The sequence below is a fragment of the Nelusetta ayraudi genome, unplaced genomic scaffold, assembly GCF_046127955.1.
Source record: "Nelusetta ayraudi isolate G7.1 ecotype Tasmania unplaced genomic scaffold, CSIRO-AGI_Nayr_v1 ptg000067l, whole genome shotgun sequence".
NCBI classification, from domain to species: domain Eukaryota; kingdom Metazoa; phylum Chordata; class Actinopteri; order Tetraodontiformes; family Monacanthidae; genus Nelusetta; species Nelusetta ayraudi.
Window position 1 is genome coordinate 334,206 of NW_027466117.1, and position 16,806 is coordinate 351,011.

The window sequence follows — 16,806 nt, forward strand, 5'->3', positions numbered from 1 at the left end:
TTCAGATATATTTTTATTTTTCTTCAGATGAAAGCCCCAACCGTGCTGTCTCCCCTCACAGTGAAATGTCAGCTCTGGGGCCGCCCAGCTGTGTTTGATTTGCTGATTTCTTCTTTCGTTTCCCAACGTCAACAAACCCCGCCGAGCTGAACCCGCCGCCTTTTAAAAAACAATCTGTCCAATCAAACGTCCACATGCCGCCATAGTGGGCGGGCCTTGTCATATCGCCCTCGGTCTCGACGAATCGCAAGCTCTGTGGGCGTCGCCAGTCATAGTTTGGTTGCACTGCACGCTGGCCATCATCAACTTTTTGCAGCAGCAGAGCCTCCAAGCTAGCCCCCCCACCCCCCCGAAAAACGTAAACACTGCAGCCGTGTCGCGACAGCCCTGCGCGGCGCTGCTCTGGTGCGAATGCTCGCTGCGGGATTTTTATGTTTTGTCGTCGAGTCTGTGAACACCCTGGACTGGAATCACTGGGGCCTCTCGGAGCCCTCCATCCCCCCAGCAGCAAGACGGCGAATACCACAGCGGCTGCGTTGCTAGGCTAGGCTTGGCTAGGCTAGCGCTCCCCTGGCAGGCTAACGGCTAGCTGGCTAGCTGGCTGGCTTGCAGGGGGAGCAGCGGGAAAACGAACCCTGTCACACGCTCGTCTCGTTGTCTCCAAAAGACTCCCAGGTAGGTGTTTGACGGGCCTGGGTGCCTGTTTGCCATTGAGCCGCGAGGCAGCTCCGTTGTCTCCGAAGGGGTCTCCCTCCCTCCGGTGGTCCTCCACTCGGCTAACCCAGCAGTCACGTCACGTAACGTTAGCCCGCAGGCCGCTGGATGCTCGGTATTGGGGTTGGGGGGTGGGGGGGGGGAATCATCGCTGGAGAAAGCTGCAGACTGCAGAGGATAACCCGACCCAAGTGACCCCCTCACAAACTTACATGCATGCTCGCAGGTGGTGTTGTAGTCAAGACGGCACCAACTGAGACCAAGACCTGATCAAGACTTCATATCTCAAAGAAAAATAACAGAAAAAAAATGACCACTCTATTTTTTTTTTTAATTCTAGTTTGCTTCCCAATCATTTTCTCTAACATTTTGCTGCTTTGCCAACTATTTTGATCCATTAAAAAAAAAAAAAAAAAGCTTCATAAAATTGACAAATCAATGAACTTGGAGTAAGGGGGTGGGGTGTCACTCTGGGTGTCACTCTGGGTGTCACTCTGGGTGTCACCAACTGGGCATTGAACACCTTTCTGTTATTACCGCGTCATTACAGTGTTGACTGAGTCTCCACTGGTCTGGATATAATATAAAAAAAAAAAAACCCAGTCTGTCCAGACCCAGACCCAGACCCAGACCAGAGACCAGGAGCCTTAAAAAGTGGTCTGGAGACCGAGACCGACCTCCAGGACTTACAACACCACCTGTGTGTGTGTGTGTGTGTGTGTGTGATGACCGGGTTGCTCCCCCCTCTGTGTCTGCAGCATGCTGATGGTGGGAGGCGATGGACGGGTGCACTAGAATGAGTGTGAAGGAGCTGTGTGAGACGGATGACCTGGCCACCAGTCTGGTGCTGGACCCCCTGCTGGGCTTCAGCACGCACAAGATGAACATCAGGTGAGCTTTGGACTTTGTTTGGTTTGCTTTTAGTTTGTCTCCTCCGGTGCGGCACGAGACCCGTGTGTAGTGTTCGTCTGATTTGCCGTCATACAAGTTCTGTTACCGGGGAAAGTCGTAAAACCGCTGATATCCACAGGCTGCGTTTCCATGACAGTTTATCGCAAAATAAAAGCTGTATTTCTAAAAAAATTTAAAAAAAAAATTGAACAGAGTGTAATTGGAATTGCAAAGGCAGCCGATGAGACCGCACACACCGTCCTTCAGAGCAGTTAGTGAGTGTTGAGCTGCCAGAGTCTGATTTCAGCTGCGTTTCTCTCATGAAACTGCCGTCATTTTGCATTAAACACACACCTGGACGTCCTGGGTCGTAGGGAGGTGACAGGTGTGGTGACACAATCATCACAACTGCGGCCCAATAAAAGTCGCTGAAACATGAAAATGTGATGAAAACATACACAGGTTCTACCCAGAACATTAGAATCTCCTGAAAAGGTTGCTGTTGAATTTAAAAGGTGAATGTGACATATTATATAAAGGAATAATATGCAAATCAATATATTTCAATGCATTTATTTCTTTGCATTTTGCTGATCAGGTCTTGCAGCTTAAAAAAAAAAAAAAAACAAACTCAAATTTTATTCAAATTTTCTGGGTTTGTGGCTTTGTGGTTTTAATAAGCTGAAAATCTTCATCAGCAAAGTTACAACAAGGAACTGCTTGAGACGTCAATTTGCTGCTTTCATCTTTTATGTTAACTTGCCAAAATAAAACAAATTCTACTCGATATTCTAATTGTGCGGGCAGTCCCTGTACTTTGTTTCCCATGTTTGGGTTTACGTGTTTGTTTTGTCCGACGCCTTTGTTTATTCCCGTCTTTGGAAATTAGAGCGCAACAAATTTGACGGCGCCCCTCTGGGCTCCGCCCCTCTGGGCTCCGCAGAGCGATGGTAATTACTGTTTGTAGCAGCAGCCAAAGGGTTGGTCAGAGGAACGCTTGTTCTGTTCTGGCCGTGTCCTGACACGCGTGTGCGACTGTGTTCTGCAGCCCGCTGCCGGAGGTGCGGCGCTGGGGGAACCTGAAGGAGACGCTGCTGCGCTTCCAGCGCGTGCACGACTTCAAGGCGGCGTTCGAGGCGCTGACGGCGGGCGAGCTGGCGGGAGACTACCTGAGCGCCCTGGGCAGCCACCGCCAGGAGCTGCTGAGGCAGCATGTGAGTGGGGGGGGGAGGAGGAGGAGGAGGAGGAGGAGGAGACACACACCTGCCTGTTGTTGTTGTTGTTGTGTTGTTGTTGTTGTTGTGAGACTGTGGACTGTGTGCAGGTGTACCGCTACCTCAGTGCCTTCCTGCTGGACAGCGGCATCAAGATCGAGTCCTGTGACCGCTACTCATCAGAGACCAACGGAGCCAAGATCACCTCCACCAGACACTGGTACACACACACACACACACACACACACACACACACACACACACACACACACTGCTCTGGGCTGACTGAGCTCCAGGGTGCTGGCAGTCAGCACCTGGACACCTGCAGCAGCTGCTGGAAGCGCTGTGATTGGCTCACCAAGCTGCTGCTGGAAGCGCTGTGATTGGCTCACCAAGCTGCTGCTGGAAGCGCTGTGATTGGCTCACCAAGCTGCTCCTGACTTCCCTGTTATTATCTGCTGGAGGACGGATGGATGAATGTTGTTTCCTCTCCTCCGCCTTCACAGCACAACTGCACCAGGCTGCCCCCTAGTGGCCACATCTTACCCCAAAATTAGATTTTATTCAGGGGCAAATTATTATTAATAATAATATTGATAATAATAAAATACAAATATTTTAATATACAATCTAATTACGTATGTTTTGCTCCTGACCAACCAGTGATCTCAACGCACCGCTGTTGGCCAGAAGCTCATTTTCAACCCCCTGGCCTGATGTTAAAGACCATTACACACACACAAAGAGGACACACGGGTCAAAGTATAGAAGATCAGGGACACAGGAGACATGAAATTAGAGCAACGGTGCAACAGAAAGCATGTGGGCAACAGAAACCAGCAGACAGTGACTCTGACTAGGAGGCAGGAAGGCAGTACTGCAGTAAGTGGAAGAGAACCAGTCTGAGCTCAGGCGTCGCATTCAGACATTCCTCCGACTCGGGCCGGCACAGGTCAAAGGTCGCCGCCCTCCTGACGCCGCTGTTGTCGCCCGGCAGGTTTGTGGGCCAGCGGGTGGAGGTGCTGCTGGGCTGCATCGCCGAGCTGAGTCCGGCCGACAGCGCCGTGCTGCGGGCCGGCGTCAACGACTTCAGCGTCATGTACTCCACCAGGAAGCGCTGCGCTCAGCTGTGGCTGGGCCCGGCCGCCTTCATCAACCACGGTGAGGCTCCGCACCGCCACATTCATTCATTCATTCATTCATTCATTCATTCATTCATTCATTTTATTATCCTCACCGTGGTGTAATATTAACTGGACGCCGCTCGGTGTCGCTGTGATGTGGGGTTTTCATGTTGATGGATCATCAAACACCAGCGAGCAGTGAGAGGAAGTGACAGGAAGTGGTGTCTCTGCTACCTGTCTGACTCAGACAAGAGTTTCCAGTGTTTCTATACAGCGTTTAACAATGGAGGAAATGCATGTGGAAAGATAAAATGAAGAAATGTGACTTTATTCTCCTTTCAATGAATCTTCTGAACTGAATGTGACTTTATTTCTCTGTGTGTAATGGAAGCATTGGTCCTGATGCCCAGCTGCTCCATCCATCCTCGGTTTTATTTTTAATTCCTGCTGTTGAATCCACAACTTCTAATTCTTCTGTTCTGCCCCCCCCCACCCGCCTCCTCACCTGCCTCCACCCTCACCTCCTGCGGGATTTAAGACTGCAAACCAAACTGCAAGGTAATAATTCTTCCCATTATCTTCCAACACAGTTGTCTTTTCTGTCTTTTCCCTCAGTGTGGATGGAGTGAAGTTTCTGCAGGAGAGGATTACGGCCACCAGAGGAGAAAAAAAATCATGTTAGATTTTTTTTTTTCCCTTCCAAGTTTTCAATTCGAGAATAAAGTTGAAATTTCGAGATTAAATTTGAAATTTCAATAATATAGTTTACGTACATTTAAAAAAATAAATAAATAAATAAAAAAAAAAGAATTGTGAATGAGATTGAAATGTTTGCAATGAATGTCAGGGTGAAGTCAGTTCAACTGTGGCTATAATAAGGTGGAAGGGCTCTGCTGCCAGTCTGGTGCAGTGCTGCTGTTTCCTGATGACTGTGGCTCAACCTGGTGGGACTCACCTGCTCCCACCAGGTTCACTCTGGGTTACTGCGGCTAACTGGCTTCAGCCACATCCATCCAGTCTACTGCCTCCATCCAGTCTGCTGCATCCATCCAGTCTACTCCATCCAGTCTACTCCCTCCAGTCTGCTCCATCCAGTCTGCTCCATCCAGTCTACTGCATCCATCCAGTCTGCTCCCTCCAGTCTGCTCCCTCCAGTCTGCTCCATCCAGTCTACTCCATCCAGTCTACTCCATCCAGTCTGCTCCATCCAGTCTGCTCCATCCAGTCTGCTCCATCCATCCAGTCTACTCCATCCATCCAGTCTGCTCCATCCATCCAGTCTACTCCATCCAGTCTACTGCATCCATCCAGTCTGCTCCATCCATCCATCCAGTCTACTGCATCCAGTCTACTGCATCCATCCAGTCTGCTCCATCCATCCATCCAGTCTACTGCATCCAGTCTACTGCATCCATCCAGTCTGCTTCATCCATCCAGTCTACTCCATCCAGTCTGCTCCCTCCAGTCTGCTCCATCCAGTCTACTGCATCCATCCAGTCTGCTTCATCCATCCAGTCTACTCCATCCAGTCTGCTCCCTCCAGTCTGCTCCCTCCAGTCTGCTCCATCCATCCAGTCTGCTCCCTCCAGTCTGCTCCCTCCAGTCTGCTCCATCCAGTCTGCTCCATCCATCCAGTCTGCTCCATCCAGTCTGCTCCCTCCAGTCTGCTCCATCCAGTCTACTCCCTCCAGTCTGCTCCCTCCAGTCTGCTCCCTCCAGTCTGCTCCCTCCAGTCTGCTCCCTCCAGTCTGCTCCATCCATCCAGTCTACTCCCTCCAGTCTACTCCCTCCAGTCTGCTCCATCCAGTCTACTCCCTCCAGTCTGCTCCCTCCAGTCTGCTCCATCCAGTCTACTCCCTCCAGTCTGCTCCCTCCAGTCTGCTCCATCCATCCAGTCTGCTCCCTCCAGTCTGCTCCCTCCAGTCTGCTCCATCCAGTCTGCTCCATCCAGTCTGCTCCCTCCAGTCTGCTCCCTCCAGTCTGCTCCATCCAGTCTGCTCCCTCCAGTCTGCTCCCTCCAGTCTGCTCCATCCATCCAGTCTACTCCCTCCAGTCTACTCCCTCCAGTCTGCTCCATCCAGTCTGCTCCATCCAGTCTACTCCCTCCAGTCTGCTCCCTCCAGTCTACTCCCTCCAGTCTGCTCCATCCAGTCTGCTCCCTCCAGTCTGCTCCATCCAGTCTACTCCCTCCAGTCTGCTCCATCCAGTCTACTCCCTCCAGTCTACTCCCTCCAGTCTGCTCCCTCCAGTCTGCTCCCTCCAGTCTGCTCCATCCAGTCTGCTCCATCCAGTCTACTCCCTCCAGTCTGCTCCATCCAGTCTACTCCCTCCAGTCTGCTCCCTCCAGTCTGCTCCATCCAGTCTACTCCCTCCAGTCTGCTCCCTCCAGTCTGCTCCATCCATCCAGTCTGCTCCCTCCAGTCTGCTCCATCCAGTCTGCTCCCTCCAGTCTGCTCCATCCAGTCTGCTCCATCCAGTCTGCTCCATCCAGTCTACTCCCTCCAGTCTGCTCCATCCAGTCTGCTCCCTCCAGTCTACTCCCTCCAGTCTGCTCCATCCAGTCTGCTCCCTCCAGTCTGCTCCATCCAGTCTGCTCCATCCAGTCTGCTCCCTCCAGTCTGCTCCATCCATCCAGTCTGCTCCCTCCAGTCTGCTCCCTCCAGTCTGCTCCATCCAGTCTGCTCCCTCCAGTCTGCTCCATCCAGTCTGCTCCATCCAGTCTGCTCCCTCCAGTCTGCTCCATCCAGTCTGCTCCATCCAGTCTACTCCCTCCAGTCTGCTCCATCCAGTCTGCTCCATCCAGTCTACTCCCTCCAGTAGTCTGCTCCATCCATCCAGTCTGCTCCATCCATCCAGTCTACTCCATCCATCCAGTCTGCTCCATCCATCCAGTCTGCTCCATCCATCCAGTCTACTCCATCCATCCAGTCTGCTCCATCCATCCAGTCTGCTCCCTCCAGTCTGCTCCATCCAGTCTGCTCCATCCATCCAGTCTACTCCATCCATCCAGTCTGCTCCATCCATCCAGTCTGCTCCATCCAGTCTGCTCCCTCCAGTCTGCTCCATCCATCCAGTCTACTCCATCCAGTCTACTCACCAAGTTGCACTTTTATCTGCGTCGACTTTCTTCACGAAACAGCTTTTTTTCCCACGAAATTTCAACTTAAAACTGGAAATGAAAACTGCAGTAATAAAAATCTCCTTGCTGTCTTATTTCCTCTCTTCTGGTGGCTCTCATCCTCTTTGCTAAGTTTCTGCCTGCTGGACTTGTTGTTAAAAGCAAACAGAACAGCAGCAGCTCCTCTTCTCCTGCCTGCCTGCCTGCCTGTCGTCCCTGGAGGAGAAACGCTAACCTTCTGTCGTCTGTCACCCCCCCCCCCCGCGACCCCACACTCCTCCCCCACCTCCTTCAGTTTGTCCCCGGTGAGAAGAACATCGCCTGCGTGGAGGTGATCCGACCCATCGCGCCCGGGGAGGAGATCACGTGCTACTATGGCGCCAGCTTCTTTGGGGAAGGCAACGAGATGTGCGAGTGCTGCACCTGTGAGAGGTGTGTCTGCTCTCCTGTGACCTCACCACCGCCACCGCCACCGCCCTTTTTGTGGCCAGGCACTGATGTGGATTTTGTCTGTGTGGCAGGAACGGAGAGGGCAACTTCAGGCACCGGGGGAAGCAGCCCGGGTGCGAGGACACCGAGGACCCGCTGGGCCAGAAGTACCGGCTGAGGGAGCGCTTCCTGCACCAGCAGCAGCTGCAGCAGCAGCTGCAGCAGCAGCAGCAGCAGCAGCTGCAGCACAAGGAGAAGGTCCACTTCCTGAGCAGGCTGACCGGGCCGCCAGGACACCCAGCACTGTTTAAAGGTACAGGCCATCATCATCTCTCACACACACACACACACACACACACACACACACAGCAGTAGCAGCAGTGAACCGGATCAGACCGGTCCGGACGGAGAATCGGCTCCCTGACGAGCCACTGACCCTCGTTAGAAGCCTCGTTCATCAGAAGGTTAATGGGACAAAGCCATGGCACCGGCCAATCAAATGCCTCGCTTCTGTTTAAGGTAATAAATGATAATGCATCTTATTTCTGCAGCGCTGGTCAGAAAACCCAAAGACCCGTTAGAAAGGGATTAAAGTAATGCAATCAGTTCATACAATCACAACTACAAATGAATCAGAACGTAGAGACGCATTCAATTACAAGAAGCGAAACAAAAACAGGACGTGACTCAGATGTTAGAAGCTGAAGGTGGGCGGGTCAATACTGTAACAGTAACAGTACATTGACGAAACTCCGAGATAGAAAATCATAACAAAATATTGCATGATTTGCTTTGAAGAAAGAGAAATGGAACTTGAGCACCCCCTGCTGTTCCAACTCCCTCATTGCAACCTCCTGGAGTCAGAGCTGCTCCGTGACACTAGAACAAACCATACACCACAAGCTGCGCTTTGTTGGTTTTTTTTTTATTAAATGTATTACCCCCCCCCCCCCCCAAGCCCACCTCACCCGATGATGTTTTATTGTTCTAAAATGTCGACCAAATAAATGCGACTGAGGAGAATTCAGACAGTTCGCAGGTCGATGTCAGCGTCATGACTCATAGTTTGTTTTGTTTGTTTTTTTTTTGTTTTTTTTAATCAAATCTCAGTGTCATGTTGTTGCTAAACGGCGCGGAATAAAAAAAAAACAAAAAAAACCCCCACAACATCAAACTTGACGGTGACTCATGCGTCCGCACCGCAGCCGAAGCACCGGGAGAACATTTTAAACAGAGCCTGGCAGTAAAAAACAGTCGTCTATTGGCCGCTGATCGTGCCAGCTGATTGGCCGATCCTGCGTCCCACGGTTATCATCGCATCCAAAACAATTGTGTCTCGTTCCGTCTTAACACGCTGCTTCATTGGCAGCGTGGAGGATGTGAAGTGGATGAAGTCCCAACTGAATTTGGTGCTAATGAGCACTGCAAGGAAAAACAGCGTCGACCGAGAACTCTTTTGGTTTTGTGGTTTTTACTCTTTTCTGAGAGTGATTGAGGATCATTTCCTGGACGCTGGTCGGTTCTGACTGCAGACTCACTCCTGAGTCATGAGATCGCCAACCCAAAAACCCAGGAATTAACTCTCCGCCCACCACCTGCCATGCTAATGCAATGATTGTTGCACTCCCCCCCCCACCCACCCTGTTGTCAATGCTGCAGACCATGACTGTGTCTCAATGCAGGCTCTGCATCCTTCCAAGGCTGCATTTGAAGGCCAGTTGTGTCACAGCACTGCGTGAAGGTTTGTCCCAATTCCCAGAAGTCCTTGGGATCCTCCAAGTGCATCCTACTGTTAGCCCATTCCAAGGCTGCACCGCTACTATCCTTCACCTCCTTCTGTATCCCAGGAAGGCTGTGCGTGCTGCTGCAAAGCATCCTGGGATCCTGGGAAGTCAGCTGAAATTAGCGCCACCTACTGGCAAAGACACCGCGTATAAATTAAAGTTTTTAACGGGGTTGGCCAGCAGGAGGGAACGGCGGTGATGCAACCAGGAAATACATCGAAGGCTAGACCATCCTGTGTGGTTACCGGGGAGGCGGGGTTTGGACCGGTCCTTCTGGGCCGGGTCGTTGGAGGACGCTTCCTTCAGAGGGAGGACGCTTCCTTCCAAGGATGCAGACCCTGAATTGAGACGCAGCCGTCGTGACCCTCCACCGTGCAGTCTGGGTGTAGTCAGTCAGTCAGTCAGCCAGTTGTGGCGGTTCAGTGCAAAACCGTCTTGCTCTCTGTCAGCCTGTCGCACTTCAGCTAACCCCCCCCCCCCCCCCCCTCTTCTTCTTCTGCAGCCATCCCCTCCAGGAACTCCTTCACCCAGCAGATGCGGAGGAACGCCCTGAAGAACCGCAAGATCTGCCAGACCCACAGGTGGCGCCGCGAGAAGCACCAAAGGTCGCTGCAGCGCCCGCAGAGCACGCCGCTCCCCCCCGGGTCCGACGTGGCCCTGAGAGAGCTCTGCATCCGAGTGCGGCGCCACCCGCTGGACTTCCTGCTCCACTGCAAAGACCCCAAGAGCCGAGAGAGGGCGCTGCTGCTGAAGCTGGAGGAGCTGCTGACTTCGCAGCCTCGCAACGGCGCCGGCGAGGCTGCAACGGCGGCCGCCAGCCGAGCGAATGGCACAAGGAACTCGTTAAGAGCGACCAACGCAGACGGCGCCGCTCAACCGGAACAAGAGGCAAAGTCCAGAGACACTGAAACGGCCGTCTGTCTGCCGGCGCAGGTGGAGAAAACCTGCAGCTCGCAGAACGAGGAGACGGCGCGCGGTGAGGGCGGAGTTGGCGACGGCGGCGGCGGCGAAGCCAGCAACACGCCGGCCGAGTCCGGAGAGACGGTCCGAGCTCCAGAACCCATCAAGGATCACATGGCGGACAGATCCAAGGCGGCTGCAGACAGTCCGTTGAGGTCCCTGAAGCAGTACCTGACGGTCAGCCTGACCCGGCTGACGGTGCCACACCTGGCCCAGGCCGCCGCTGAGCGGAGGCGGAGCTCCAGGACCTGCAGCTCCAAAGGGACGGCGGCGCAGGTGGCGAGCGTCAAGGCGCGCTGGACCGAGGGCAACAGGGGGGTGAGGGAGATGCTCTTCAAGCCCGTGGACAGGGCCGATCCCAAGAGGTGGCGTGCCGCCAGCGAGGCCGCCGGGAGCTCCGCCCACAGCCAGGAGGGCGGGAGGGTCATCGCCATACAGGCGCCGGCGCAAGACCACAACGGCGGCGAACGGGAGGAAAAGAGGAACGGCGTGAGGAAAGAGAGCGATGGAGAAAACCTGACGGGCGACAAACCCGACAAAGGATGCGACAGAATTATGGAGGAGGAGGAGGAGCAGGAGCAGGAGGAGGAGCAGGAGGAGGAGCAGGAGAAGGAGCAGGAGCAGGAGGAGAAGGAGAAGGAGAAGGAGAAGGAGAAGGAAGGGGAGTTGGAGGAGCGTCCGGACCAGGCGGCCGCTCACCCGCCAGAACAAACCAGTGTGAACCGGCCGCCAGCACGTAGGCTCGAGGAGGACATCGTCATCAAGCAGGCGAAGGTGCTGCTCTCTGATATTTTCAGAACCGATGACTCCTTGATAGACAGAAGACTCCTCGGCGCTCTCGTAGGAAGGAGCCTCCGCTGCTCGGCCTCCGGAGAAAGGCCGCGTGCTGGCGGAGGAGAAGAACAGGCGGAAGAGACAAAAGGAGGCCGGGTCCGTTGTTCGGTGCAGAGAAGGATCGGCAGGCAGCGGGCGGCGGCGGCGGCAGAAGCGAACGTGGCGGAGAAAGAGGAGGAGCTTTGGAACCAACCGAGTCCCACACCAGCCAACGCAGAGTCTGACACGCCGCCGCCGCCGCCGCCGCCATCCTTTCCACCGCCGAGGCCGAGCAGCTCGCAGACCCCCTGCAGCAACCCACTACCTCAGGACTCCACCGTCGCAAAAGCCACGAGTGGCCCGCAGCAGCCCGACGGCAGCCTGCAGGCGCACACGCAATCCAACATACCTCTGAAGAAACGCACGTTTCGCAATTCGGCGGAAGCCGATGGCGAGCAGGCGCAGAACCCCGCCCCCAAAGAAGACTCGGCGGAGGCGAATCCCGGCCCGGACGTGCAGCAAGGAGACGCCGCCGCCGCCGCCGCCGCCGCCGCCACCTGCCCCCAGGGCGGCGCCGTGGCGGCGAAGACGGCCGGTATGAAGAGGAGAATTAGAAGGACTGAATTACAGAGGCTAGGACCCAGAAAGGTCATGACCTTCAAACAAGGGCTTCGCCTGCGAGCTACCAAAAGCCAGTGCAGCCGTTTGCTGCGCAGAGCCAGGAAGTGTAAATCGGAGAAGCAGGACGGAGACGAGGCTCAGGTTGGAGGAAGCTGCCGGCTCCCGCAGGAGAAACCAGCCAGAGTCCAGAGGAGCCGCGTTAAAATCCAACCTCGCAGAGGTCGACCCAGAGACGCACCAGAGTCCGGCAACCGGCAGGACGAGCTTGAGGAGACCAAGCCCGACATCAACTTGAAAATCCTCTTCAGGCGGCGGAAAGGCAGGGTGTGGGAGATGAAGGGGGCCGGACTCCAGGACGCGGCTCTGAAGTCGGAGAACGGCAAGCAGCTGGTGTCGTCGTGCGACCCGTTCAAGGCCATCATGGACTCGGTGTCGGTCCTGAACATGGAGATGGAGGCGGCGCAGGCTCACGTCCAGGCCAGCAAGAAGTCCAAGAACCGGCTGCTGCGGCTCAAGAGGAGGGGCGAGAAGCTCTACAAGAGGCAAGCCGAGGGCGGCGAGGACGCCGAGGCCAAGACCGGCCCAGATGACGAGAAGGCGTCCGGGGTCGCCAGAGTGGAACCGGGTTCACCGGTCAACGTCAAGCCGCCAGAGCCAGAGCCAGCGCCAGCACCGCCGCCACCGCTGCCACCACAGAAGACGGACAGCGAGCGCAGGGTGACGCCGGACGAAGAGCACCAACCAAAAGTGGAGGATCGGTTCCAAAGTAGCTGCTGCCTGTTTGAACGCGGGACGCGACGAAAGCCCGAGTCGGAGTCGGGTGATGGAAGCTCGCTGCCCGTCATCAGACTCCGCAGGAAGAAGGAGGACATATGGGAGGTGGACGGCAACGAGGGGCCGCTCGGGCAGAAGGAGCTCAAGGTGGAGTGCGACATCAAGAGTGAGGCCAAGGGTCAGGGGTCAGGGAAGCAGCAGAGGGGGCGCTGTTTGGGTGCGAGCAGGCCGTGGGACGAGTGCCAGAGGCCGAGCGGCGCCACCGGCGCCGTTCACCCGTTGAAGGCTGAGTCTCCGCCCTTCTGCCTCTCTCTGTCGCCCCTGTCGCTGTCCTCGCCGCTCAACGACAGCAGGGCCCAGGTCCCAGCGCCGGTGGCGGACCTGAGCGGCGCCAGTGGCAGCAGGAAGCAGAGGCACAAAACGGAGCGAGTGCACAAGTGTGGGCCGGCGGAGACGCCCACCACTTGTCTGAGTCACACTCTCCAGCAAATCGACAACAGTCTCTCCAGGCTGTGCGAAGGCCTGTGCTCGTCCCAGACCTTGGAGAAGTCGTCGGCCTGCGCCGCCGCTGCCAACCCCGCGGTGCCGCCGCCCCCCTCCCAGTCGCCCCCCTTCACCACGGGCGACAGCATGCTGGCCGGCGAGCCTGGCTTCACCAACTGCTACAGCGACGACATCCTGGACTTCCCCTGCCTCAACTTCGAGGGTTACTACCAGCCGCAGAACATGCTTCCGTCGTCCCCTTCGGACCTGTGTTCACTCGACCCGCCCACGGATCCCTTCAGCAGCCCCCTGTCGCACAGCCCCTCGGACACCTGGGCCACCGAAACGCCGTACCTCGGCCCGCCAAGCCCCGCCGATAACTTCACCAGTGACGATCTGCAGTTCTTTCCGGGTCTGATCTCCTCTAGGAGTGACCCCGTTCCGCTGGAGTGCGAAGCCAAGGATCCCCCCAGAGACAGAAACCCTCCCGTACCCACCTTCAGTTTCTCGGCTCTGGCCACGGGCGACCCTAACCCCAAAGAACGCGTCATTTGTAAAAACCCAGGGATGAGGCCGAGGGAGGAGGCCAGAACTCAGGCCCTGCCTGTCATCAACAAGCCACGACTGTTCAGCACGGCAGCTCCCGTCACCCCTCAGTGTCCTGTCGGTACGGCCCCCCCGCCGCCTGCCATCCCGTTCACCGTCAGAGCCGGGACCAGCCAGCCCAGAGTCCAGTCCAGCCTTAAAACCTGCGGCCCCTTCCACCGGATGGTCATTCCAAACAGGGCCCCCTCTTTCGGGGCCAACCAGTCCAACGCCGCCAGAGGAATGTCCCAGAATTGCCTGACAAGGTCCCTCCCAGTGTCCCACATGAACAACAGGTTCCTCTCGCCGCAGCTCTTCTCCGCCAAAAACCCCAATCCTCCCGACAACCCGTTCAAGGCCCAGACCTCGACTGTTATCCACAGGGTGCTCAAGTTCCAAGGAGGGAACCCGAGTCCTGGCTTGTACAGTGCGCCTTGTAAGGACTCCAGAACGTTCGGAGCCGGAGACGGCCTCGAGAAGACCCAGCAGGGTCGGAAGCTCTCCGTCGGCGAAGAGCACCACCTAAAGGGCAACACCTGCATCCCGGGCTTCGGGAAGGCCGTCGACCACCTCCCCCCTCCCAACAGAACAAACTTTTGCTTTCCTCAGTCTGTGGGTGGGGGGAAGATGTCCTCCGACAAGCATGACCCTCTGGACTCAAACAACACCATGTACAGAAACTTCTCGGCTCTGCCGAGGTCCTTCTTCCCGAGCAGGACCTGCGACGACTACCCCTCGCTTCAGGAGAAGACCTTCCGACACGACAGAGCCGCCCCGGACAAGCACCAGCCGTGTTACCCTCAGCAGGACCCTTTCGATTTCAGCTTCGGCTCCTCCCTCTCGCCCATCTCCCAAGACAACAGTCCCCAGCTGACCCACGCCACGCCGCCGGCTACGCCGGCACCCCCCAACAAGACTCAGTCCTCGTCCACGGCTTCGTGTCCGTACGGCTACCAAGGTCCTCCGTATGTCCTCAACTTCACCGGGGACCACTCACTAACTCTGGGTCTCAGGGACGGCGCCGATGGTTGTCCGGGTCTGGGCTCCACCAACTACACCTACCACTGCCTGATGGAGCCCTCGGGCACCCAGGGCCGCCTGGTGCTGGAGCCCTGCGGACCGCAGCTCTCCAACTCCGCCTCCTTCTCGCTGGGCGGGGTTTCGGGGCTCCGGGGCCAGGACGACCCCTGCAGGAAGGAGATGCCGCAGCAGTTCCAGCCTGGCGAACACCCGGGCCCACAACACTACGGACCCACGGTGTCTCACTCTCTGGGTTCCACCAAACCCAAGAGAGTGAGACTGGTGGTGACCGACGGCACCGTGGACTTGGACCTCCAGTACTCGGACTGATTTTAAAACTCTGTAGTTTTTGTAAAACGTTCCCAATTCGCCTAACGACTGATTTTTAAAACAAGAAAAAGATTTCGGAGTACTAACGTACACACGACGCATACGCGGTTTTAGCTACTGTCTATATTTGTTTAGTGATAAATGCTGAAAGTATTCACTAAGAAAAGCAGCAGAATAACAGGTGAATAAATAAATAAGAGGAAGCATTAATATATATTTGTGACAAAGAGTTTGGATTTTCAGGCTCTGTTAGCATTAGCGCTGTAACCCAGTGAACTTTGAACTTTTTGCCAGTACCAGTTCCTGGCAGCAGGGCTCCAGCTGGGAGTTCTCCAAGGTTTCTTCTCTTCTTTTCTCTTCTCTTCTCTTCTCTTCTCTTCTTTCCTTTCGAGGCAGTTTGGTGCCTCCGTCTCTCCACCGCGGCTTCTTTCTTTTCTCACGTTCTTCGAAAAAATGCACAATCACAAATGTTACGTTTGCACAGCAGGCCTTCACATTCGCACCGCGGAACCCCTCGAGAGTGGTGTTTTTTCAGGAATTTCTTGTTACTCTGGAAAACGACGCATCAAATCTGAAGTTTGTTTGCAGGTTTTCGTGGAAGCTTATTTTTCATTTTTGTTTTTTTTTATTATTATGTTATTATTTTAGTCGACGGCCCTCATTCACGACGTCGGTATACAAATTTTGACGATCGAGTTTGAACTCAAACCCAAGCCGTCCTGGCCAATCACAGCTGCTTATTCCCTGTTGTGGGTGGGGGGGGAGGGGGTCAGATCCAACGCGCTTCATTCCTCCTCGCGTTGGGTTTGATGTCTGTCCAGATGAGCCCCACCTGTTGGCTCCGCCCCCCTCACAGGTACACACAGGTGGACTTGTTCTTTGGTTTTTCATTGGCTCTCATTCCAGCTGGTCACCCAAACAAACGGCAGCTGGAAGATCCAGACCAGCGGAGAGATGATGAATGGCAGTGCTGAGCTCAGTGTGTGTGTGTGTGTGTGTGTGTGTGTGTGTGTGTGTGTGTGTGTGTGTGTGTGTGTGTGTGTGTGTGTGTGTGTGTGCGTGCGTGCGTGCGTGCGTGCGTGCGTGCGTGCGTGCGTGCGTGTGTGCGTGTGCGTGTGCGTGTGCGTGTGCGTGTGTGTGTGTGCGTGTGCGCGTGTGTGTGTGTGTGTGCGTGACAATCTTCCCCCACATTTTTCTTTGTGTTTTTGTCGTCTCTTTGGAGCTGTTTGTGTTGAGATGAGCGTTTGTGTGTCTACAGTTTACCTTAATCTTTTTTTTGGCATAATAACTTGCTGTCTCCTCACCCCCACCCGCACCCACCTCACCCTCCTCCCCCTCCCAACCTGTGACATCACCGCCATGACCCGTGCTGCTCTGCTACTGTCTCTCAAACGACTCATTTCGCTGTCCTCCTCATCCTTGAAAATGGTGCTTCAGTGTAATTTATATTTCACATTGATTGTTGTTTTTGGGGTTTTTTTTGTTTTTTTTAAAAAAAAGATACTATGAAATGTTTCTTTCTTTTTAATTGTTAATGTTATTTAACGGACAAAAACACGTGGAGCTGAATATTAACGTCAGTAACTTAAAATGGAAAAAAGCCTCTTTTGGGACGTCAACTTGTTACACATCCAGTGGTTTCTCTTTTCTAATTGGCAGTTGTTTCTGAGTCTGCTGTAGAAAATGTACAGATGTAGCTTGTATCATTAAAGACAATTAATTCTTTTTCTATTCACGTGGTCACTCGTCCCTTTGCCCGCGCCGACCGTCCTCATTCAGAGTCAATCCATCGTCGGTCTAATGAGCAGTTTGTCCCCGATTGATCTTTGGGCTGCTTTTTGTACACAGTAAAAATCACACACACACACACACACACACACACACACACACACACACACACACACACACACACACACACACGCACAAGCGATGAAGGAAGAAAAAGA

At 54.8% G+C, this 16,806-nt stretch overlaps 1 protein-coding gene across 1 annotated transcript; it reads left to right on the forward strand.

Annotated features, from left to right (window-relative positions):
• The first annotated feature begins 291 nt into the window (after window positions 1–291).
• kmt5c (lysine methyltransferase 5C) lies at window positions 292–16,591 on the forward strand. Its single transcript, XM_076041408.1, has 9 exons — window positions 292–675; window positions 1,473–1,605; window positions 2,654–2,819; window positions 2,930–3,039; window positions 3,817–3,980; window positions 4,482–4,501; window positions 7,357–7,493; window positions 7,583–7,803; window positions 9,777–16,591. Exons 2-9 carry the CDS (start codon window positions 1,493–1,495, stop codon window positions 14,858–14,860), a joined length of 6,015 nt encoding a protein of 2,004 aa, XP_075897523.1. The 5' UTR covers window positions 292–675; window positions 1,473–1,492; the 3' UTR covers window positions 14,861–16,591.
• The last annotated feature ends 215 nt before the right edge of the window (window positions 16,592–16,806 follow it).